Genomic DNA, 24597 nt, shown 5'->3' with positions numbered 1-24597 from the left:
TTTGCGGGACGAGTTGTACTTTTGAACGACATCATTGGTTTTACCATGTCGTGTACTAGAAAACGGGAAAAAAATTCCAAGTGCAAAAAAAGTGCAGTCCCACAATTGTTTTTTGTTTGGCTTTTTTGCTAGGTTCACTCAATGCTAAAACTGACTTGACATTATGATTCTCCAGGTCAGTACGAGTTCGACACCTAACCTGTCTAGGTTATTTTTTACCTAAGTGGTGAAAAAAAATTCCAAACTTTCCTTAAAAAAAATAAATAAATTGCGCCATTTTCCGATACTCGTAGCGTCTCCATTTTTCATAATCTGGGGTTGGTTGAGGGCTTATTTTTTGCGTGTCGAGATGATGTTTTTAATTATAGCATTTTGGTGCAGATACGTTCTTTTGATCGCCCGTTATTGCATTTTAATGCAATGTCGTGGCGACCAAAAAAACGTAATTCTGGCGTTTCGAATTTTTTTCTCGCTACGCCGTTTAGCGATCAGGTTAATGCTTTTTTTTAATTGATAGATCGGGCGATTCTGAACGCGGCGATACCAAATATGTGTAGATTTGATTTTTTTTATTGATTTATTTTGATTGGGGCGAAAGGGGGGTGATTTAAACTTTTATATTTTTTTTATTTTTTTCACATTTTTTTTAACTTTTTTTTTAACTTTTGCCATGCTTCAATAGCCTCCATGGGAGGCTAGAAGCAGGCACAACTCGATCGCCTCTGCTACATAGCAGCGATCTGCTGTTCGCTGCTATGTAGCAGAAAATCAGGTGTGCTGTGAGCGCCGACCACAGGGTGGCGCTCACAGCTACCGGCGATCAGTAACCATAGAGGTCTCAAGGACCTCTATGGTTACAAGGTACAAGCATCGCCGACCTCCGATCATGTGACGGGGGTCGGCGATGCCGTCATTTCCGGCCGCCCGGCCGGATGCGGTAGTTAAATGCCGCTGTCAGCGTTTGACAGCGGCATTTAACTAGTTAATAGGTGCGGGCAGATCGCGATTCTGCCCGCGCCTATTACGGGCACATGTCAGCTGTTCAAAATAGCTGACATGTCCCGGCTTTGATGCGGGCTCACCGCCGGAGCCTGCATCAAAGAGGGGCTTCTGACCTCGGACGTACTATCCCGTCCGAGGTCAGAAAGGGGTTAATAATAATAATCTTTATTTTTATATAGCGCTAACATATTCCGCAGCGCTTTACAGTTTGCACACATTATCATCGCTGTCCCCCCATTAGATGATGGTCACAGCTCGCCTGCTCCCACCTCCATTCACAATCACATTGTGAGCACAAATGGCTTCTATATACTGTATATACTCGAGTATCAGGCTATGTGCACACATATTCTGGTCCACTGCGGATTTTTCTGCAGCGGATTTGATAAATCTGCAGTGCAATAACGCTGCGTTTTTGCTGCAGATTTATCGTGGATTTACCGCGTTTTTCTGTGGATTTCACTGCGGTTTTACAACTGCTGTTTTCTATAGGAGCAGCTGTAAAACCGCTGCGGAATCCGCAGAAAGAAGTGACATGCTGCGGAATGTAAACCGCTGTGTTTCCGCGCGTTTTTTTCCGCAGCATGTGCACAGCGTTTTTTGTTTCCCATAAGTTTACAATGTAATGTAAACTCATGGGAAACTGCTGCGGATCTGCAGCGTTTTCCGCATCGTGTGCACATACCCTAAGCCGACCCGAGTATAAGCCGACCCCCCCCCCCTAATTTTGCTACAAAAAACTGGGAAAACTTAATGACTCGAGTATAAGCCTAGGGTGGAAAATGCAGCAGCTACCGGTAAATTTCAAAAATAAAAATAGGTACCAATAAAAGTAAAATTAATTGAGACATCAGTAGGTTGTGTTTTTGAATATCGATATTGAATCAGGAGCCCCATATAATGCTCCATACAGTTTATGATGGGCCCCATAAGATGCTCCATATTAAAATATGTCCCATATAATGCTGCACAAATGTTGATTATGGCCCCATAAGATGCTCCATACAGACATTTTCCCCATAGAATGCTCCACAAATGCTGATTATGGCCCCATAAGATGCTCCATAGAGATATTTGCCCCAATATAACGCTGCACATGGCCCCATAAGATGCTCCATAGAGATATTTGCCCCATATAATGCTGCACATGGCCCCATAAGATGCTCCATACAGATATTTGCCCCATATAATGCTGCACATGGCCCCATACAGATATTTGCCCCATATAATGCTGCACATGGCCCCATATAATGCTGCACATGGCCCCATAAGATGCTCCATACAGATATTTGCCCCATATAATGCTGCACATGGCCCCATACAGATATTTGCCCCATATAATGCTGCACATGGCCCCATAGAGATATTTGCCCCATATAATGCTGCACATGGCCCCATAAGATGCTCCATACAGATATTTGCCCCATATAATGCTGCACATGGCCCCATACAGATATTTGCCCCATATAATGCTGCACATGGCCCCATATAATGCTGCACATGGCCCCATAAGATGCTCCATACAGTCGTTTGCCCCATTTGCTGTTGCTGCGATAAAAAAAAAAAATCACATACTCACCTCTCAGGCCCCCGGCATTTACTATTTCTTTCTCGCTTCATTGGGGGACACAGGTAACCATGGGTGTATGCTGCTGTCACTAGGAGGCTGACACTATGCAAATAAAGAAGAAGTAACTCCTCCCCGGCAATATACACCCTCCAACAGGCACCAGGCAACTCAGTTTTTGCTTAGTGTGTGTAGGAGGCGGACCTGAATCTAACCCCAGATCCGTATTTCTTTTGCAGGGATTTGTTGTGTGTTATTAATCATTTCCCCCTTTCTTTTTCAGATACTTTCTTCAGGGGAACAGGGTGCAGTTTGTCTCACCCTGTTTTCCCCACTTTGAGCGACCGAGACAGCAGTGTGGTTTCACCCACATCGCACCCTCTCGGACCCGCTGGGCAGGACTTCGTCCCCTGTCACCCCTTCGGGTGTTCAGGGTGACCTTTTTCGGTGGCCAGTCCTTGCTCGTTTTCCCTCCTCATCCCTCTCCTCGGAGTGGGCTGAGAGGAAGACGGCGGTCACTTCCAGTGACCCTCTCCCCCTGCTTAGGGGTTGACGCCGTCTTCTGCGCCGGAGTTAGTGGCACAGGAAGGAGGACTTCATCCCAGGACCCTCTCCTCAGACAAGGGCTCCTGATGTGTTCCTCAACCTCAGTTTGGGAATCTTCAGTCAACATTTAGTAACAGTTTGACCAGTAGGGACTGTCAGTCAGTGTGAGCGCGCAGCCTACAGACATGGTGAAAGCAATTTGCATCCTGAAGGGCACCGGGGATGTTACCGGAGTCGTGCACTTTGACAAGGCAAGCCGCTTTGCGGTTTTTAAACACCCCCCTTTCCCCTCCCCCAGCGATCTCTTAGGAGGGCCTTTGCTTTTTACGGAGTCACCTGTGATTCTTGCGCCCAGTCGCTTCATTTGCCCGCACAGCAGGCATCCTTAATCTTCCCCCTTCTTTTTCAAACCTGTGCGCGCCATTTTTTTCTTTCTACAGCTGGCTTTTCGGCACCCGGCTGACCACGCCCCCTTGCGACATTGTCCCGCCCTGCATACCTGCGGCCACATTTTTCCCTGAGTTCAGCGCTCTCGGGGGCGTCCTTCTCCCCCCTTCGGCGCTTGTACACGCCCACCTCCGTCGCGTCGTTCCCGCTCTCCACAGGCCGACTTCCTCTTCCTGCCAGCGTCTCGTCGCATTGCGTGGGACACAAGGATCCCTGGGGGACGCAGACTCCTGCGGCTGTCACTGTTTTTTTTGGTAGGCTCGGCGCTACTGCTCTCTCGGGCTCTACTCCTCCCGGCAGTACTTCTCCGCGCCTGTACAAGGTAATACCTCTACCTATGTCCGACCCCACTCCAGGCTATTCCACTATAGTCATCCACTACGCCTGCGCTCACTGTAAGAAAAAGTGGGCCGCAGGTCAGCCTTCTCCTTTCTGCCCGTCCTGCGTTCCTCCCATCATGTCCGTCCCTCGGGAAGCTCCTAGGTCTCGGGATGAGTGCACCCCCCCCTCCCCTGGTTTGGGCTGTTGCAAGGTCTCAATCAGTGTCAGACCTGACTAAGGTGTCTCAGTCCCTGGTCCAGGCACTTGAACGTATCTCACTTCTCTCTAATGTCACCAGTGCCACGAATGCCTCGCACGGCGATTTGCTCGCACCTGTCCAAGACCCTCACAGAGGCAGACTTGACAAAAGAGACAGAAAGAGGACCCTATCTAGATCCGCTTCCAGTTCCCCGGACCACACCGGGATACCCCTATCTGCCCGTTCCCCCTCCTTGCAGGCGAACGTCGGGTCTAGACTTAACCTCTCAGTCGGAGTCTGACTCGGATGCAGATCAGACTTCCGGAACACAGGATATGGTCAATAGCCTTATCTCGGCTATTATTCAGACGCTTGAACTTTAAAGAGGATGAGGCAAGCTCTCAGGATTAAACATCCCTCTAGGGTTTTTCCTATTCACAGGGAGTTCGACAACACTACGTCTACACACTGGGAAAACCCTGGTAAGCATTTCCCTAGCAGGAAACGGCTGGATGTTTTATACCCTTTTCACTCCGACCTTGTCAGCAAATGGTCTGAGTCTCCTAAGGTCGACCCGCCTGTGTCCAGGCTATCCTCTCAGACGGTTCTGTCTATTCCGGACGCGGCTTCTCTTAAGTACCCCACGGACAGACAAATCGAGGCATTAGCCAAATCGGCATTTGAGGCTTCTGGAGCCTCCTTCTGTCCTAGTTTCACCTCTTCATGGGTAGCCAAGGCTGTGTCAGCCTGGGCCAAAACCCTGCGCAGAGGCATTTTGGCCTCTGCTCCTGCTGAAGGACTGTCTGATTTAGCGGATCAGATTTCTCTTGCGGGTAAATATCGCATGAATGCCTCCCTTGATGCGGCCTGCTTGGCTAGGGCTAACAGTAACATTGTGGCCATTCGTCGGGTTCTTTGGCTAAAGGTGTGGAACACAGATCCTGCTTCAAAGAAATCCCTCACTGGTCTGCCCTTCCAGGGTTCTAGACTCTTCGGCACGCAGTTGGATCAAATGATCTCAGACGCTACGGGTGGTAAGAGTACCTCCTTACCCCAGTCCAAGCCTAAACGTTCCTTCAACAGGAGGGGCCCCCAGTCCATTCATCCCTTTCGGTCCTTTACCTCCGCAGGAAACCCCAATCAGGACTGCTCTTCCTCACAAGGAGACCGGAGGAAGCCTTCTTTCAGGCCTCCCCCGCGCTGGAGAGCTAAGAGCCACCCCTCAAAACCATCTCGACCTCGTGGCCACATTTTTTCTAATAAATGACGGGTCGCCCCCACCTGAAAATCCCTCCAGGGTGGGAGGCTGGCTTCTTCTGTTCTCAGGAGTTTGGCTATCGGTAGTCGACGACGCCTGGGTCAGGGAGATCGTTACTTCAGGCTACAAGATAGAATTTTCTTCGCCCCCAGGAAGACGTTTCCTGCTATCTTGTCCTCCCAAACAGCCCTCCCACCTCCCAGGGCTTCTCCGGGTCGTCAATTCGCTCCTCGCCTCAGGAGTTGTAGTTCTGGTCCCTTATCGCGAGCGGTTTTCGGGTTTTTACTCGAACCTGTTTGTGGTTCCAAAAAAGGACGGCTCTCTCCGTCCAATTTTGGATCTCAAGCGATTGAACCACCATCTCCGGATTCGGCACTTCAGAATAGAATCTCTATGCTCGGTGGTCGTGTCCATGGAACCAGGAGAGTTTCTGTGTTCCGTGGACATTCGGGATGCGTACCTACACGTTCCGATTTGCGTACAGCATCAGAGGTTCCTCCGGTTCGCGATCCAAGAACATCATTACCAGTTCACGGCTCTCCCTTTCGGGCTGGCGTCTGCTCCCAGGGTCTTTACGAAGGTCATGGCAGCTGTCATGGCCATTCTGCGTTCAAAAGGGATTCTGGTAATCCCATACCTCAACGACCTCTCGATCAAGGGCTCATCCCGTCGGGATTGCAGCCAGAGCCTCCAGCTTGATTCCAACCCAGCGTCTGGAGTTCCTGGGCATGGAATTCGACACCTCTCAGGCTCAGGTCTTCCTCCCCAAGGAGAAGTTCCTTTCTCTTCGTCGGGGTGTCAGAGCACTAAAGGGCCTGAACCCTCTGTCCCTTTGCCTCGCCATGAGGGTTCTGGGGAAAATGGTCGCTTCTATGGAAGCGGTCCCCTATGCCCAGTTCCACTCTCGTCCCCTCCAGCTGGCCCTTCTGACTGCCTGGGACAGGAATCCACTTTCCCTGAATCGCCCGTTTCGCCTATCTCCCAGGGTGGACACTCTTGGTGGACACTGTGCACCTCCATTCTGCGCGGGAGGTCATTTCTCCCTCCCCGCTGGCAAGTTATCACCACCGACGCCAGCCTCCAGGGTTGGGGAGCGTTTTTTCTCCACCTCACGGCTGCTTGACTGCTCAGGAGGCGTGCCTCCCTATCAACCTCTTGGAAATCAGGGCCATCTTCCTAGCCCTCAATCCGCTGGGAGTCTCTCCTCTCAGGAAAACCGGTCCGCATTCAGTCGGACAAAGCCAGAGCCGTGGCTTACATAAACCATCAGGGAGGGACTCGCAGCAGACAAGTCATGACGGAAGTGGCAAAAATTCTTCGTTGGGCGGAGAGCCACGTTCCCTCTCATTCAGCCGTTCACATCCCAGGGGTGGACAATTGGGAAGCCGACTTTCTAAGTGCCAGGGCATCATGGCGGGCGAGTGGTCTCTCCTCCCCTCAATCTTCAGCCAGATTTGCCAGCGGTGGGGCGTTCCAGACATCGACTTAATGGCCTCCTGGTCAAACCATAAGGTTTACCAGTACGTTTCCAGATCTCGGGATCCGATGGCTGTCGGATGCGACGCACTCGTGATCTCGTGGGCCCAGTTCCAGTTCCATATCTGTTTCCACCCCTCCCCTTGATCCCAAGGGTCATAAGAAAGATCAAGTCGGAAGGGGTCCCCGTGCTCTTGGTAGCTCCAGATTGGCCTCACAGGGCCTGATATGCGGAACTGGTGAACATGCTATCGGACGTTCCGTGGAGACTTCCGGATCGTCCGGTTCTTCTTTCGCAGGGGCCCCTCTTCCACCCGAATTCTCGGTCTCTGAATTTAATGGTATGGCCCTTGAGGCCGCGGTCCTGAAGGACGCGGGTTTTTCTCACCGTGTCATCCAGACTATGATAAGAGCGAAAAAACCGGCCTCCTCGCATATCTACCACAGATGTTGGAAGGCCTTTTTCCGGTGGTGTCAGTACAAGTGTCTGTTTCCTATGACCTTTTCCCTTCCATCCCTTCTCAGTTTCCTTCAAGCGGGTCTCGATTCGGGACTTTCCCTTAGAACCTTGAAGGGTCAGATTTCCGCTTTTTCCATCCTTTTTCAAAGAGACCTGGCCTCCCTTCCTCAGGTGTGGACCTTTATTCAGGGGGTCGCTCATGTAGCTCCCCCTTATCATGCTCCTGTCGAGCCTTGGGATCTCAACCTCGTGTTAGACACCCTCCAGCGTGCGCCTTTTGAACCGATTCAGGACATTTGCTTTTCACTTCTATCCTGGAAGGTAGCCTTGTTGGTCGTCATCACCTCCATTAGAAGAGTGTCGGAGCCGGCGGCATCATCCTGTCGTTCTCCCTTTCTAATCCTGCACAAGGACAAGGTGGTTCTTCGACCGGTTCCTTCCTTTCTACCAAAGGTAGTTTCTGCTTTTCACATCAATGAGGACATCGTCCTCCCTTCCTTGTGCCCTTCCCCAGTTCATCCCTTGGAGAAATCTCTTCACAAGTTGAATGTGGTCAGGGCTATCTTTCCAGAACTGCTTCCTTTTGTCAGGCCGATCCTCTGTTCATCGTCTTGGAAGGGCGTCGAAAAAGGGCTCCCCGCCTCAAAGTCCACAATTGCTCGTTGGATCTGTTCGGCGGTTCTGGAGGCATACCGTGTCCACGACAAGCGACACCCTTTGGGGGTGAGGGCTCACTCTACCCAGGCTGTGGGAGCTTCCTGGGCAGTTCGTCACCAAGCTTCGGCCTCGCAGGTTTGCAAGGCCGTAACGTGGTCATCCATTCACACCTTTGTCAAATTCTACAAGGTGCATACTCAGGCTTCTGCGGACGCGAGCCTGGGTAGGAAGATACTGCAGGCAGCGGTTTCTCACCGGCCGACCTAACTCCTTTTTTTTCTGCAGAATATCCCACCCTAGGGACTGCTTTTTGACGTCCCATGGTTACCTGTGTCCCCCAATGAAGCGAGAAATAAAGAGGGATTTATTCAGTCGCCATGACAGCACAACGAGAGAGGGGATCCGCCCTTCAGGGACAGGAAACCTACAGACATAAAAAGGGCGGCACCTCTCTCCCACGTCAGTTTTGGTTTCCTGTCCCTGACAGCGGAACCTCTTGCAGACAGGCCCTGACAAGAGGGCCGAAGTAAGAAGACTCCCCACTCCTGGCGGCCCGGTACAGGTAGCGGGGGTCCCCTACCTCGGCCCGTCCAGGGGGCAGGAAGCACCACACGGCAGGGGCACTTCGCGGTGTAGGTGACAGCAGGAGGAAGCAGCCTCTGGTAGGCTAGCTTCTCAGGCAACCGCACATACCTATGGAGGTGCTTGGCTGCTCAGGGTCCCGGGAGTCATGGCTGGTCCGGGCGGGGACGCGGCATTGGTCCGGGGGGTTTGCTGGCGTCCTGGTCCGCGTGTCGGCTTGGCGCCGCCGCCGCATCCTGAAGGGGGCGTGTCCGGATGACGCGGCGGGCGGCGCGGCCGGATGACGCGGCTGGGCATGCGCAGTAGCGTCATCTCCGGCTAATGGCGGCGCCCAGCTGCGGGATCAGTCTGGGCTTCAGGGAGGGGTAGCGCAGCACAGCGGCAGACGGTTTAATGGCCACCTGGGATTCCCTGCTAGCTCCCATCCGGGGGCGGTACCTTGGGGGTATTTAATGCGGCAAGCTGGGATAATCAGAGTTCCTCACCCATTCCATAATGGAGTCGCCAGAAGGAACTACCAGCCAGCAGCAGCAGGAGCCGCAGCAGCTGTCAGATAAGCCTCGTAGAAGCTCCCAGCGTCGGTCTAGTGGCAGTAGCCGCGCTGGTGGAGCTAAGGAGGCACGGATCTCTATACCAAAATCCTCAGCCCGTAAAGATTTGCCGGCTTCGAAGGATCCCCCATCTACGGTACCACTCATTACTGGACGGGGTAAGTGAGCTTCGTGAAAGTCCACTTAGTGATGGTTGTGTTCCCCTTGTCTTTTTTCCTCTATCAGGGGAGGAAAAGTTTGTCCAAAGCCAAACATAGGCAGTGTGCCGAATGTGCAGAGCCGCTTCCAGATGGACATTTGAGGAAGTTATGTAAAATATGTATTCAACGTTTACTGGAGGAGGAGGCGCCTGATCTAACCTCTACAATAAGAGAGATGGTGAGACAGGAAATTAAAGGTGCCGAGAGATCCAAATCTCGGGGGGCAGAAGCTAAAAGGTCATCCCCTTTATCTGAGGTAGATTCGGATTCGGGTGAGCTGAGCTCAGGGTCTCTTCCGTCCACTTCCTCCTCTGAGGATCAGGAGTCTGCTCGAGCCTGTTTGTCCCTAGAAAGGGTTAACCATCTGGTCAAAGCAGTTAACAGCACAATGGGGATAGAAGATACCCAATCGGAATGTTCCATTCAGGATGTTATGTTCAGGGGTATTGAGCGAAAATCCCGAAGAGCCTTTCCAGTGATTGACAAGATCAAATCGTTAATCTCAAAAGAATGGAAGAAACCAGAAAGGAAGGGGTCGCTTCCGCCAGCCTTTAAAAGACGGTATCCCTTTGAAGAAGCGGCTTCGTCCTCATGGGATAAAGTCCCGAAGTTGGATGCGGCAGTCGCTAAGGCATGCAAAAAGTCGTCTCTCCCCTTCGACGACTTGGGAAATTTGAAAGACCCGTTAGATAGGAAAGCCGACATCTTCCTTAAGGGAGCTTGGGAGACTTCAGCAGGGTCTCTGAGGCCAGCCATTGCAGCCACTTGTACCGCTCGATCCTTGATGGTTTGGTTGGGTCACCTCGAAGATCAGCTCAGAGATAAAGTCCCTAGGTCGGAAATATTGTCCTCTATGTCCACAATCCAGGATGCCGCAGCCTTCCTCTCAGATGCTTCAGCAGATTCGGTCAGGTTGGCCGCCAGGTCCTCGGCATTATCCAATGCAGCCAGGAGAGCACTATGGATAAAATGCTGGCCAGGGGACTTACAAGCTAGAACAAAATTATGTAGCATTCCTTGTGAAGGGGCTCACTTGTTCGGACCAGTCCTAGACGAGCTATTGGAAAAAGCAGGGGATAGTAAAAAACGCTTTCCCTTCCTAGGAAGACCCTTCTACAGACGGGACTATAATAGAGGATGGTCCAACCGCAGAAGACCATATAGAGACTCCAACAGAGAATCTACTAGATATGACAACAGCAGAAGAAGGGGTAGAGGATTTATGTTTAATCCTTCACGAGAGGTTAAGAAACCACAATGACTAGCGGACCAGGTGGGGGGTAGGCTTTCGGCCTTCTACCCAGCCTGGGTGCAGATTACAAACAATCCATGGATTCTAGGCATTGTGGAGAAAGGCCTAACCTTAGACTTCCACCATACTCCTCGGGACAAATTTATGTTAACACCTGTTCGTTCCTCCTCTACAGAGCAGTTGGCACTAGAGTCTGAGGTCCGGGAGCTCCAACAGAAGAATGTTCTAGTCAGAGTCCCTGCAGGCGAGGAAGGTAGGGGGTTTTATTCCCCTCTGTTCCTGGTCAAAAAACCTGATGGTTCATATCGCACCATTATTAATTTAAAAGGCCTGAATAATTTTCTGTTCATACCCTCCTTCAAAATGGAGTCGGTCAAGACAGCAATAAAATTACTCTTTCACCACTGTTTTATGGTTGTCTTAGATCTCAAAGACGCCTATTACCATGTACCAATTCATATTGATCATCAGAGATTTCTTAGGGTGGCGGTCTCACTAGCTGGCACAGTAGAACACTTTCAATATCAGGCACTTCCGTTCGGAGTCGCAGTTGCACCCAGGGTGTTCACAAAAATCATGGTGGAGGTTATGGCGCACTTGCATGAACAGGATATATTAATAGTCCCGTACCTGGATGATTTGCTAATTGTGGGTCATTCTGAGTCGCATTGCTCAGACCAACTACAGAAAGTTATGGATGCGTTACACAAATTGGGCTGGATGATCAATATAAAAAAATCGCGCCTTCAGCCCCTAAAAGTACAAGAATTCCTGGGATATGTTATAGACTCTAGTCAGCAGGAATGTCGCCTGCCGGACACAAAAGTTGCGAAGATTAAGCATTTGGTCACCAGGGCAATAAATAATCCCTTAGTATCAGTCAGGGGTGCGATGTCAATCTTGGGCTCTCTTACGTCCTGCATCCCGGCAGTTCTCTGGGCACAGTTCCACACGAGGGCTTTACAGTGGGACGTGTTACACAATTCCCGTCGCCTAAATGCTCACCTCGACAGTAAATTCACACTTTCTGCGGAGACTGTACATTCGCTTGGTTGGTGGACTCACACTTCGAATTTACACAGGGGGGTCCCTTGGATAAATCACATATCTAGGGTGCTGACTACGGACGCTAGCCCCAAAGGGTGGGGGGCTCACTTAGGGGAGGATTGGGTTCAGGGACTATGGTCTCTGTCTGAACAGGACTCTTCCTCCAACTTGAAAGAACTGTTGGCAGTAAAACATGCCTTAAATAGATTCCTTGTACCCCTACAGGGTCGACACGTCAGGCTTTTGTCAGACAATCGGGTAACTGTGGCCTACATTAATCGTCAAGGTGGCACGCGATCCAGTACATTGATGGAGGTCGCAAATCATATCTTTCAGGTGGCCGAAGTACATCTTCTCTCCCTGACGGCGCTTCATATAAAAGGAAGTATCAACACCAAAGCCGACTATCTAAGCCGCAACATGCTCAGACAGGGGGAGTGGTCGTTAAATCCAGCCATTTTCAGTCAGATCATCCAGTTATGGGGTTGTCCGGAGATAGACCTTTTTGCCAACAGAGGGAACAAAAAATTACATCAATTCTGCTCCCTAAATCCAAAAGACAACCCATACGCTGTGGACGCTCTGCTGATATCTTGGCACTTCAGGCTCGCGTATGCTTTTCCCCCTCTAAATCTAATTCTCCTAGTCCTGAGGAAGATTCGGGAGGACAAGGCCCGGGTAATCTTGGTAGCTCCATTTTGACCCAAGAGGGCTTGGTTTCCTTGGCTGAGAAAGATGTCTGTCTGCCAACCATGGATTCTTCCAGAGCTACCAGATCTGCTCTCCCAGGGACCAATCCTCCATCCTCAAGTAGCCAACTTACACCTAGCGGCATGGAACTTGAGAGGTCCTTACTGAGGGGGAAAGGATTCTCTCAGAATCTGGTTAATACTCTCCTTAAAAGTAGAAAACCATCTACAACGGGCATTTATGTGAGAGTATGGAGAAAATTTTTATCTTTTTCAGGGGCTCAAATTGACCAAGAACCATGTATTAACCAGGTTCTTGAATTTTTTCAAAAAGGCCTGGAAATGGGCTTGGCCACAAGTACTCTTAGAGTTCAGGTGTCAGCGCTGGGAGCGTTATATAATCTTAATTTAGCCAGTAATCACTGGATTGCTAGATTCTTTAAAGCAGTCACCAGGTCTAGACCAATTATTAAACAAAGGTTGGTCCCATGGGACCTGAATTTGGTACTCTCAGCCCTGACGCAAGCCCCATTCGAGCCCATTGATACTATTCCTGTGAAGATCCTGTCAATCAAAACAGCCCTGTTAGTTGCTCTCACATCTGCTAGGAGGGTTAGTGATCTGCAGGCACTCTCCAGACATCCACCATACATGCAAGTTAGGGAGGATAGGGTCATATTAAAACCCGATCCCCTATATCTGCCTAAAGTTGCGTCTAAATTTCACAGGGTTCAGGAGGTAGTCCTTCCCTCCTTTTGCTCCAATCCTACTAACGATAAAGAACGTAAATTCCATTGCTTAGATGTGAGGAGATGCCTCCTTAGATATATTACAGTTTCAGATTCCTGGAAAAAAGATAACTCTTTATTTGTAGCCTATCAAGGGGTAAGGAAAGGTCTTAGAGTATCTAAAAACACTCTAGCCAGATGGATTAGGGAGGCAATCTCTCTCGCTTATACCGCAGGTGGCAACGAAGTTCCAGATGGTATAAAGGCACACTCCACGCGGGCCATGGCATCTTCCTGGGCGGAGAGGTCAGAAGTGTCAATCGAAGACATATGTAAGGCGGCCACATGGTCTTCCCCTTCTACCTTTCTTAGACATTACAGATTAGATCTGGGTAGTTCCTCAGACCTTACGTTTGGGAGAAGAGTGCTAGAAGCTATTATCCCCCCCTAAATCTTTCGTCTCTGAAAGTCTCTCGTTGTGCTGTCATGGCGACTGAATAAATACGTACGCTACTCACCTGGTAGCAGTGTTTTTTCAGGAGCCATGACAGCACCCTTAGATTCCCTACCCTATATTTTTGGAGGATGCAACACCCTGTTAATCTTGAGTTAAAGTTTATGTTCACTTGCATAATAAAAAGTATTCATGTATATACTGCATCTGTGTTATTAACCAAGGTGGTCCTCTCATGCTCTGGAAACAACTGACGTGGGAGAGAGGTGCCGCCCTTTTTATGTCTGTAGGTTTCCTGTCCCTGAAGGGCGGATCCCCTCTCTCGTTGTGCTGTCATGGCTCCTGAAAAAACACTGCTACCAGGTGAGTAGCGTACGTATTTTTGGTTCTTAACGTAAAATCTCTTTCTTGGAGCCTTCATTGGGGGACACAGCACCCTCCCTTGAAGTTGTACCGTGTTGGCTAACGTGCCGTTGTTGTAGGTTGGTACAGAGGTTGAGTTTTATATTCCCTGTTCCTACTACTGCTTTTGCACCAACTGAGTTGCCTGGTGCCTGTCGGAGGGTGTATACTGCCGGGGAGGAGCTATTTCTTCTTTATTTGCATAGTGTCAGCCTCCTAGCGACAGCAGCATATACCCATGGTTACCTGTGTCCCCTAAAGAAGGCTCCAAGAAAGAGATTTTACGGTAAGAACCAAAAATCCCTCTATTCACCTGTTCCTCATTACGGTAATGAATATGTGGCTCCACCCCTATGGGAAAGAAGCATTCACCGAATATGAATCAGACCAAAAAGGAAAAGGATGACAGGGAATATTTAAACATATTACTTTTATTATTGTGTAGCAACAGCCAGAAATCAGTAAAATATAAGGATAAAAATACTATGTATAATTTATATCAAAGAATATTTTCTTACGTGCACATACAAAACATATAAGTATATAATACTATAGGCAGGTCACAAAGTATATATGAATATGTGAGCTGGATACCCCAGTAAGTAAAAGAATTGTATCTAAGTATAAAAGCCGAGATCATATGTAAAAAAAAAATTTACCGTATATAGTCGAGTATAAGCCGACCCGAGTATAAGCCGACCCCCCTAATTTTGCCACAAAAAACTGGGAAAACTTATTGACTCGAGTATAAGCCTAGGGTGGAAATGCAGCATTTACCGGTGAATTTCAAAAATAAAAATAGATCATTCTTGCCCCATAGCTGTGCCATATAGTGCTCTGCACCGTTCATATTTCCCCATAGCTGTGCCATATAGTGCTCTGCACCGTTCATATTGCCCCATAGCTCTGCCATATAGTGCTCTGCACCGTTCATATTTCCCCATAGCTGTGCCATATAGTGCTCTGCACCGTTCATATTTCCCCATAGCTCTGCCATATAGTGCTCTGCACCGTTCATATTTCCCCATAGCTCTGCCATATAGTGCTCTGCACCGTTCATATTGCCACATAGCTGTGCCATATAATGCTCTGCACCGTTCATTATTGCCCCATAGCTGTGCCATATAGTGCTCTGCACCGTTCATATTTCCCCATAGCTGTGCCATATAGTGCTCTGCACCGTTCATATTTCCCCATAGCTGTGCCATATAGTGCTCTGCACCGTTCATATTTCCCCATAGCTCTGCCATATAGTGCTCTGCACCGTTCATATTTCCGCATAGCTGTGCCACATAGTGCTCTGCACCGTTCATATTGCCCCTTAGCTCTGCCATATAGTGCTCTGCACCGTTCATATTTCCCCATAGCTGTGCCATATAGTGCTCTGCACCGTTCATATTTCCCCATAGCTGTGCCATATAGTGCTCCGCACCGTTCATATTTCCCCATAGCTGTGCCATATAGAGCTCTGCACCGTTCATTTTTCCCCATAGCTGTGCCATATAGTGCTCCGCACCGTTCATATTTCCCCATAGCTGTGCCATATAGTGCTCTGCACCGTTCATATTTCCCCATAGCTGTACCCCATATGGTGCTCCGCATCGTTCATATTTCCCCATAGATGCTCCACATATATCTGTGCCATTGCTGCTGCTGCTGCAATAAAAAAAAAAAAAAAGCCATACTCACCTCTCTTGCTTGCAGCTCCCAGCGTCCGGTCCCGGCGTGTCTCCGCTCTGACTGATCAGGCAGAGGGCGCCGCGCACACTATATGCGTCATCGCGCCCTCTGACCTGCACAGTCAATGCAGATAGACGCCGGGAAGATGGAGCGGCGCCGGGAAGATGGAGCGATGCCCGGCGGGTGGAACGCGGACAGGTAAATATGCGATACTTACCTGCTCCCGGCGTCCGGCTCCTTTTCCCGGACAGCTGGTCTTCGGTGCCGCAGCTTCTTCCTCTATCAGCGGTCACCGACACCGCTGATTAGAGAAATGAATAGGCGGCTCCACCCCTATGGGAGGTGGAGCCGCTTATTCATTTCTCTAATGAGCGGTCCCACGTGACCGCTGAACAGTGGAAGAACTGCAGCACCGAAGACCGTGGGACGGCAGGGGGAGCGTCAGGATCGCTGGAAGCAGGTAAGTATGCCTCAGCGCCCTCACCCGCCGACCCTGCCACCCACCTTGACTCGAGTATAAGCCGAGAGGGGCACTTTCAGCCCAAAAATTTGGGCTGAAAATCTCGGCTTATACTCGAGTATATACTGTATATACAAAATATATATATATAAAAAAGGGGGAGTATATATATATATATATATATATATATATATATATATATATATATATATATATATATACATACACATATATAAAAAATAATAATAATTTATGTATATATATAATATATGTGGATACTATATGTAGAATTCACATGCAGGCATTGCTGGCCAAAAAGTGCAAAGTGTAGGATAAATACGGTGTGAGAAGACCATATGGGAAAGTGCACTGTGCTAATATATAAGGGATAATATATTATGTGAAAACTCACATGTAAGCAATACTGACCAAAAGTGCAGAGTGTTAAATATATATAAAGGAAGGTATGCCAGGTATACCATGCACAATCTACATGGGAAAATTTGCTCAGTATTCATATGATCCAATGCTACTTACTATAAAAGCTGGGGGAGATATCTCTAGGACCGCCAAGTGTGTAAGGATGTGCACCCCGACGCGCGTTTCGGACCCAAAAGTTCCTTCGTCAGGGGTGAACTTTTGGGTCTGAAACGCGCATCGGGGTGCACATCCTTACACACTTGGCGGTCCTGGAGATATCTCCCCCAGCTTTTATAGTAAGTAGCATTGGATCATATGAATACTGAGCAAATTTTCCCATGTAGATTGTGCATGGTATACCTGGCATACCTTCCTTTATATATATTTAACACTCTGCACTTTTGGTCAGTATTGCTTACATGTGAGTTTTCACATAATATATTATCCCTTATATATTGGCACAGTGCACTTTCCCATATGGTCTTCTCACACTGTATTTATCCTACACTTTGCACTTTTTGGCCAGCAATGCCTGCATGTGAATTCTACATATAGTATCCACATAGGAAGTCATCTCCTATAATTTTTTTTTTTACATATGATCTCGGCTTTTATACTTGGATACAATTCTTTTACTTATTGGGGTATCCAGCTCACATATTCATATATACTTTGTGACCTGCCTATAGTATTATATACTTACTAGCTATTGAACCCGTTCTACGCCCGGGTGGCGAGCATTTATATTGGTATATGGTCTCCATCCTGGTATGTGGTGCTCCATCCTGCGTCCCCATCCTGTCATGTGCTGCCCCCATCCTGCGCCCCCATCCTGTCATGTGCTGCTCCATCCTGCTGCTCCATCCTGCGTCCCCATCCTGTCATGTGCTGCTCCATCCTGCGCCCCCATTCTGTCATGTGCTGCTCCATCCTGCGCCTCCGTTCTGTCATGTGCTGCTCCCATCCTGCGCCCCCGTTCTGTCATGTGCTGCTCCCATCCTGCGCTCCCGTTCTATCATGTGCTGCTCCCATCCTGCGCCCCGTTCTGTCATGTGCTGCTCCCATCCTGCGCCCGTTCTGTCATGTGCTGCTGCCATCCTGCGCCCGTTCTGTCATGTGCTGCTCCCATCCTGCACCCGTTCTGTCATGTGCTGCTGCCATCCTGCGCCCGTTCTGTCATGTGCTGCTCCCATCCTGCGCCCGTTCTGTCATGTGCTGCTCCCATCCTGCGCCCGTTCTGTCATGTGCTGCTCCCATCCTGCGCCCCCGTTCTGTCATGTGCTGCTGCCATCCTGCGCCCGTTCTGTCATGTGCTGCTGCCATCCTGCGCCCGTTCTGTCATGTGCTGCTGCCATCCTGCGCCCGTTCTGTCATGTGCTGCTGCCATCCTGCGCCCGTTCTGTCATGTGCTGCTGCCATCCTGCGCCCGTTCTGTCATGTGCTGCTCCCATCCTGCGCCCGTTCTGTCATGTGCTGCTCCCATCCTGCGCCCCCGTTCTGTCATGTGCTGCTGCCATCCTGCGCCCGTTCTGTCATGTGCTGCTGCCATCCTGCGCCCGTTCTGTCATGTGCTGCTGCCATCCTGCGCCCGTTGTCATGTGCTGCTGCCATCCTGCGCCCGTTCTGTCATGTGCTGCTGCCATCCTGCGCCCGTTGTCATGTGCTGCTGCCATCCTGCGCCCGTTCTGTCATGTGCTGCTGCCATCCTGCGCCTGTTCTGTCATGTGCTGCTGCCATCCTGCTCCCGTTCTGTCATGTGCTGCTCCCATCCTGCGCCACCATTGCATGATATGCCCCCCATAAGAAGCTCCAGTGTGTATGCCCCCGTATGCTGCTGCCATATAAAAAAAAAAAAAAATACCATACTCACCTATCGTCCGGCTCCACTGCAGGTGTGTCTTCAAGAAAATGGCGCCGGAAAGCGCGGACTGCGCAGGCGCCGATTCCGGCAGCAGGAATCGGCGCCTGCGCAGTCCGCGCTTTCCGGCGCCATTTTCTTGAAGACACACTCCGGCTCCTCTGCCTGTGACTGGTAAGTCAGAGGGCGGCGCCGGCGCGCATTAAGCGCGTCATCGCGCCCTCTGAACTGTCACAGCAGAGGAGCCGGGAGACGGAGCCGCACGCAGCGCTGGAACGGGGAAAGGTGAATATACTTACCCTCCTGGCGGTCCCTGACTCTCCGGTGGAGATCGCGGTATGCTTTCAGTGTTTACGCATACCGCGATCTCCTGGGAGCGTCACTCTGTGGGGGCCAGACTGCGCCGGCGCTTGCGCCTGCGCAGTCTATAAAGGCTTCGGACAGAGTGACGCTCCCAGCGTTATATTATAGATATGTTTTGTATGTGCACGTAAGAAAATATTCTTTGATATAAATTATACATAGTATTTTTATCCTTATATTTTACTGATTTCTGGCTGTTGCTACACAATAATAATAGTAATATATTTAAATATTCCCTGTCATCCTTTTCCTTTTTGGTCTGATTCATGTTCGGTGAATGCTTCTTTTGCTCTTCTAGTGGTTCCACTATACTTTTTTGACACAGGTGGTGGCCGGGTTTTTTTTACTCCTGTGTACTTTTAAACCACCCCTATGGGAGTGGAGCCAGGTCCATATTCATTACTGTAATGAGCGGTACCATGTGACCGCTCAGTACAGGAAGAAGTTGTCAGCGCCCGAAGAACCAGGGACGTGCAGGGACCGCGCCAGGAGCAGATGAGTATTATTAGACAGCCCCTGCTCCCCCTCTCCTGCTGACCTCTGGGAATGACTCGAGTATAAGCCGAGAGGGGCAATTTCAGCCAAAAAAAAGAGGCTGAAATTCTCGGCTTATACTCGAGTATATACGGTAAGTATGTAGGTTGGATGCGGTCTATTGCTTTTTATGTCCATGTTGCTGCTGCAAAAAAAAAACCCAGGAAGCATAAGTCTAGTATGAGACTTTGTAGCCAGTGTGAAAATTTCAAGACTTTAAATTTATTTTAAGTGAATGTGTCATCCACATTTTTTTTTTAAATTAAAAAGTATGTATAATATTTTTATTATAAAGTATGAATATTTTAAGTAAAAATATATATTTTTTAAATGGTATAAAATATGAAAATAATTTAAACAGTTTTCTTAATTTTCACTTTTAAACACTAGGGGGAGCAGCTGCTGATATTTTCTGTGAAAACCGAGTGTAGTAGATAGGATCTGCTGACGTGTGTGACGTCACTTCTCTTTCCATCTGGGCGTTTGTAAAAGGATAAGGGGGGATTATGTTTAGGATCGCTGTGCAGAGCCATTTTGATCGTGACCTCATAGTGATACTGATTTGAGCAGTGTCACCGAGGACGGCTGGCAGCGCCAATCTGTTTGTTTATGCTGTTCGCTATGCCATATGCTGGAATTAGATACGTGCAATGTATCACGCCGTGGAATTACCGCAGATATGTGGAGTGTATCACACCCTGGGATTAGGTATGTAGAGTGTATGACGCGCTGGGATTAGATGTACAGAGTGTGTGATGCACTGGGATTAGATGCACAGAGTATGTGATGAGCTGGGATTAGATGTACAGAGTGTGTGATGCACTGGGATTAGAAGCACAAAGTGTGTGAAGCGCTGTGGCTAGATGTACAGAGTATGATGCGCTGGGATTAGATGGACAGAGTATGTGACGCGCTTGTTTTAGATATACAGAGTGTGTGATGCGCTTGGATTAGATATACAGAGTGTGTGACACGCTTGGATTAGATATACAGAGTGTGTGATGCGCTGTGGCTAGATGTACAGAGTATGATGCGCTGGGATTAGATGGACAGAGTATGTGACGCGCTTGTTTTAGATATACAGAGTGTGTGATGCGCTTGGATTAGATATACAGAGTGTGTGACACGCTTGGATTAGATATACAGAGTGTGTGATGCGCTGTGGCTAGATGTACAGAGTATGATGCGCTGGGATTAGATGGACAGAGTATGTGACGCGCTTGGATTAGATATACAGAGTGTGTGACACGCTTGGATTAGATATACAGAGTGTGTGATGCGCTGTGGCTAGATGTACAGAGTATGATGCGCTGGGATTAGATGGACAGAGTATGTGACGCGCTTGGATTAGATATACAGAGTGTGTGATGCGCTTGGATTAGATATACAGAGTGTGTGATGCGCTGTGGCTAGATGTACAGAGTATGATGCGCTGGGATTAGATGGACAGAGTATGTGACGCGCTTGGATTAGATATACAGAGTGTGTGATGCGCTTGGATTAGATATACAGAGTGTGTGATGCGCTGTGGCTAGATGTACAGAGTATGATGCGCTGGGATTAGATGGACAGAGTATGTGACGCGCTTGTTTTAGATATACAGAGTGTGTGATGCGCTGTGGCTAGATGTACAGTGTGTGACGCACTGGGATTAGATGCACAGAGTGTGTGACGCGCTGGGATTAGATGCGTAGAGTGAATTGCATTTTTTTTTTCAGTCGTAACTCGGCAAATATGTGTTAATATATATCCTGTGTATCTATCTGGTTTGGTATCTCCGTAATTGTACTGACATGGTGAATCATGATACCAGTTTGTTTTCACCACACAATGTATGGCATTAAAACAAAAACCCCCAAAAACAATGTCACTACTGAGAGTTTTTTTTTTTTTTGCAGTTTCACCACACTTGGAATTTTTCTTTCTCATTTTCCAGTACATTGTATGGTAAAATTAATGGTGTCATTTGAAAGCTGTATCTCGTCCCTCTATTATTATTATTATTATACATTTTTTTTATAGTGCCATTTATTCCATGGCGCTTTACATGTGAAAAAGGGGGCAAATGTAGACAAATAGAATAACCTTGAGCAAAAAACAAGGCACTAACAGGTACAGAAGGAGGGAGGACCTTGCCCGCGAGGGCTCAGTCTGCAGGGGGTGGGTGAGGATACACTAGGAGAGGGTAGAGCTGGTTGTGCGGCAGTGGTTCAGTAGGCTGAGGATCACTCCAGGTTGTAGGCTTGTCTAAATACAGGTCCACATACAGCTATATCTACAGAAAAAAACAAAAAGGTGATGACACTTGTTAGAAGGGAAGGGAAAAAAACACGTGCCGCAGGTAAAAAGACAGATTTTGCTCTCATTTCATTCACACCGCTGAGTATTGCACTTTTCTCATTGAATTCCACCATATGGTCTCAATGACAAGGCTACTTAAAGGGTCAACATTGACTTATAGGATTGCTACTTTCCAATAGGTGGCACTAGAATTCTAGTTCTCTTCCTCGCTGAAGAGACAATTTGCATAATTAGCATATTTCCCAGAGGAGCATTGCGGCTTTAAGTCTCCTCATCTCGGCATGCTTAGCATGTCAATCTCCGCAAGGAGAAACAATACTTCCTGGATACCATATGGTCTCAGAATTGTAGGCCTTTCTGGTTGGTGCTAATTGTTATGGTCTTTACTTGGCGTACAGATTCTTTGGGGGCGTGGCTGTTGAATGCTCTGTATAATTACTCTTCAAGCCATGCTCCCTTGATAAAGAAAGTAAGAATTTGCACTTAATGAAAAAAAGCTCATATCTCTGGAACCATGTGGTAGATTTGAAATTTGTGAGATACTAGGAAGAGCATTGGGAATGAAATGAGAGCAAAAACTGGTCACTACTTTTCACCTGTTCCTTTTTAACAGAGTATTCTCAAGTTAATAAATTGCTTTAATTAGTTAGACTGCAAGAAAATAAACTTGCAAATGTATTTGTTTTTTTCATCTGTCATTCTTTTTTAGTGAGAGCTTTTATGTTTCACAGTGTACAGCTGGTTTCCACAGAGCTTCACCACCAGTGTCTGCCTGGGCCATGGCAGAGTATGCTTAGTAGTTACATTTTAGGAAAGGAGTTAAATCTTAAAATACCTTTCAGCTCTCTCTGCCCCATTTATTTCTATACAGCAGGTATCTACTCATTCCCCCCCCCCCCCCCCGCCCCTCACATCTGTGTACTAGCTGTTTTTATCAATTTCTGCAAAACTGGATTTGGACTTATGTGCCGACAGGGGCATAGGCTACAATGGTGCTGACAGAGCAAACATGCTCTCTGTTGTGCATCATTTTCAGGCGTGTACGCCTACTGGAGGTGGATACTCAGACTTAGTAGATTGCGTCTGAGTGTCTGCCTCTAGTAGACGTACACACCCGAAAATTATGCACAACAGAGTGCACATTTCCTTTGTCAGCACCATTACAGTCAATGCCGCCGTCACTGCATACATCCGAATCCTGTTTCGTGGGGGTTTCGGACGTAAGCCCCGACTGAGCCATCAAGCGTGTGCTAAAAGCGATGCTGCTCAGGAGATCACTTGAGAATAACCCTTTCATTTTAGCCTGAATAAATTACATATTTACATTTTATTTTGTTTTTTTTCTCTATTTTGCAGAACAAACCAGTTATGGCATTTGGACTTTTTTCGATTACAGCGTGTGTTGCCTATATTGCCTATTTACATGCAACAGAGGAAAATAAGAGAGAAGTGTATGAAGCCGTTGACAGTGAAGGAAACAGATACACCAGAAGAAAAGCATCCAAGTGGGATTGAATCACTAGAATTCCCTATTGGCTCCTTCTCGACAATATTTAGCAAGTTTTGTCATAAGCGGCAAGCAATAATGCTATAAAACCTAAGAAACATTATAAAGAGAGCAAATCGTATCTGCAAAATGCAGACATTGTCCCGGCATTCAATGGCGAAGATAAAATCATGCATGGGGAAGATTTTTGCTACTTTTCTCTGAATAGGACACTTGAGCGTAACGTGCTCTGTTTTGACTTTTGAATTATATGGTTGTTACCCTATAAAATAACCCAATCATATAATTGTAAGCTGTGTTAACACTTGAACTTACAGTGCACAGGAAACTGTCACAAGTTGCATTGTGTGAACAAGTCCTTAACATATCCAGACAATGCAAAAATCGGTCTCTGGAAGAAGTAATTTGCAACAGAGGCAAAATGCTGCAGATGTGAAGTGTGAACCTAGACTAAAGGTACCGTCACATTAAGCGATGCTGCAGCGATCTAGACAACGATCCCGATCGCTGCAGCGTCGCTGTTTGGTCGCTGGAGACCTGTCACACAGACAGCTCTCCAGCGACCAACGATCCTGAAGCTGAGGCCGGGGGACGCGACAGGAAGGTAAGTATGTAGTGTTTTTTTTTTTTACTTTTACATTAGTAACCAGAGTAAACATCAGGTTACTAAGCGCGGCCCTGCGCTTAGTAACCCGATGTTTACCCTGGTTACCAGTGAACACATCGCTGGATCGGTGTCACACACGCCGATTCAGTGATGTCAGCGGGAGATCCAGCGACAAAATAAAGTCCTGGACTTTCCCCAGCGACCAACGATCTCCCAGCAGGGGCCTGATCGTTGGTCGCTGTCACACATAACGATTTCGTTGCTACGTCACAAAAAGCAACGATATCGTTAACGATATCGTTATGTGTGACGGTACCTTTAGGTATCTTACTGCTGTGAACTAGGCATTTTTATGCTTATACGATGGATGCAAAAGCCGGACATCCCGCTTTTTATCACAACTAGAGATGAGCGAATATTTCAATATTCGGTACAAATTACAATCGCTCTATTTGCAATATTAGCCGAACTCCATTCGAGTCAGTGGGAATACAGATGAGCGAATATGTTTGGAAACAATCGTCAAACATAAAATCGGCACAAATATGGCAAATTCTGATTTGGCGAATGTTTTCTGAACATATTCGCTCATCTCTAATCACAAATGTTTGTCATCTATAAAATGTTTAGTTTTTTTTCCTACAGGCAAATGAAAGATTTGATCAAAGAGAACAAAATTTATTCTAAACTGTTAATATATTAGGGAAGTTCTGGAAAAGCGTATTAAATGTAATAAATCATGTTTTATTTGACTGTGTTTTGATTTCAGTACAGTTCTTTTAATTAATAAAGCGTATCAGGGAGATTAATACATTTATTGTGAGAATAATGTGTGATCAACGTAAAGATTTTGGAAGATGTACCGTATTTTTCAGACTACAAGACGCACAGGACCATAAGGGTATGTGCACATGTTGCGGAAAGGTGTGTGGATTTTTCCGTACTGATTTTAGTAAATCTGCAGGAAATCCACAGTATTTGTGCGGATTCCACTTGCCGTTTCCTATGGAGAAGCAGGTGTAAACCGCT

At 47.8% G+C, this 24597-nt stretch overlaps 2 protein-coding genes across 2 annotated transcripts in view; both read left to right on the top strand.

Moving 5' to 3' along the window:
* The window catches only part of SMIM8 (small integral membrane protein 8), a 29679-nt gene extending 5354 nt beyond the window's left edge, over window positions 1-24325 (top strand). The window contains exon 3 of the mRNA XM_069726393.1: window positions 22811-24325. Coding sequence (XP_069582494.1) covers window positions 22811-22969 — 159 coding nt within the window. The 3' untranslated portion in view covers window positions 22970-24325. The remainder of the gene's footprint in view (window positions 1-22810) is intronic.
* Window positions 9011-10527, top strand: LOC138637587 (lamina-associated polypeptide 2, isoforms alpha/zeta-like). Its single transcript, XM_069726392.1, has 2 exons — window positions 9011-9202; window positions 9292-10527. The coding sequence occupies exons 1-2, from the start codon at window positions 9011-9013 to the stop codon at window positions 10525-10527; spliced, it is 1428 nt and encodes a 475-aa protein (XP_069582493.1).
* Window positions 24326-24597: the final 272 nt, after the last annotated feature.

Source organism: Ranitomeya imitator, chromosome 5, assembly GCF_032444005.1.
Source record: "Ranitomeya imitator isolate aRanImi1 chromosome 5, aRanImi1.pri, whole genome shotgun sequence".
NCBI lineage: Eukaryota > Metazoa > Chordata > Amphibia > Anura > Dendrobatidae > Ranitomeya > Ranitomeya imitator.
Note: the sequence above shows the minus strand (reverse complement) of the source record. Positions and strands in the feature narration are given on the sequence as shown.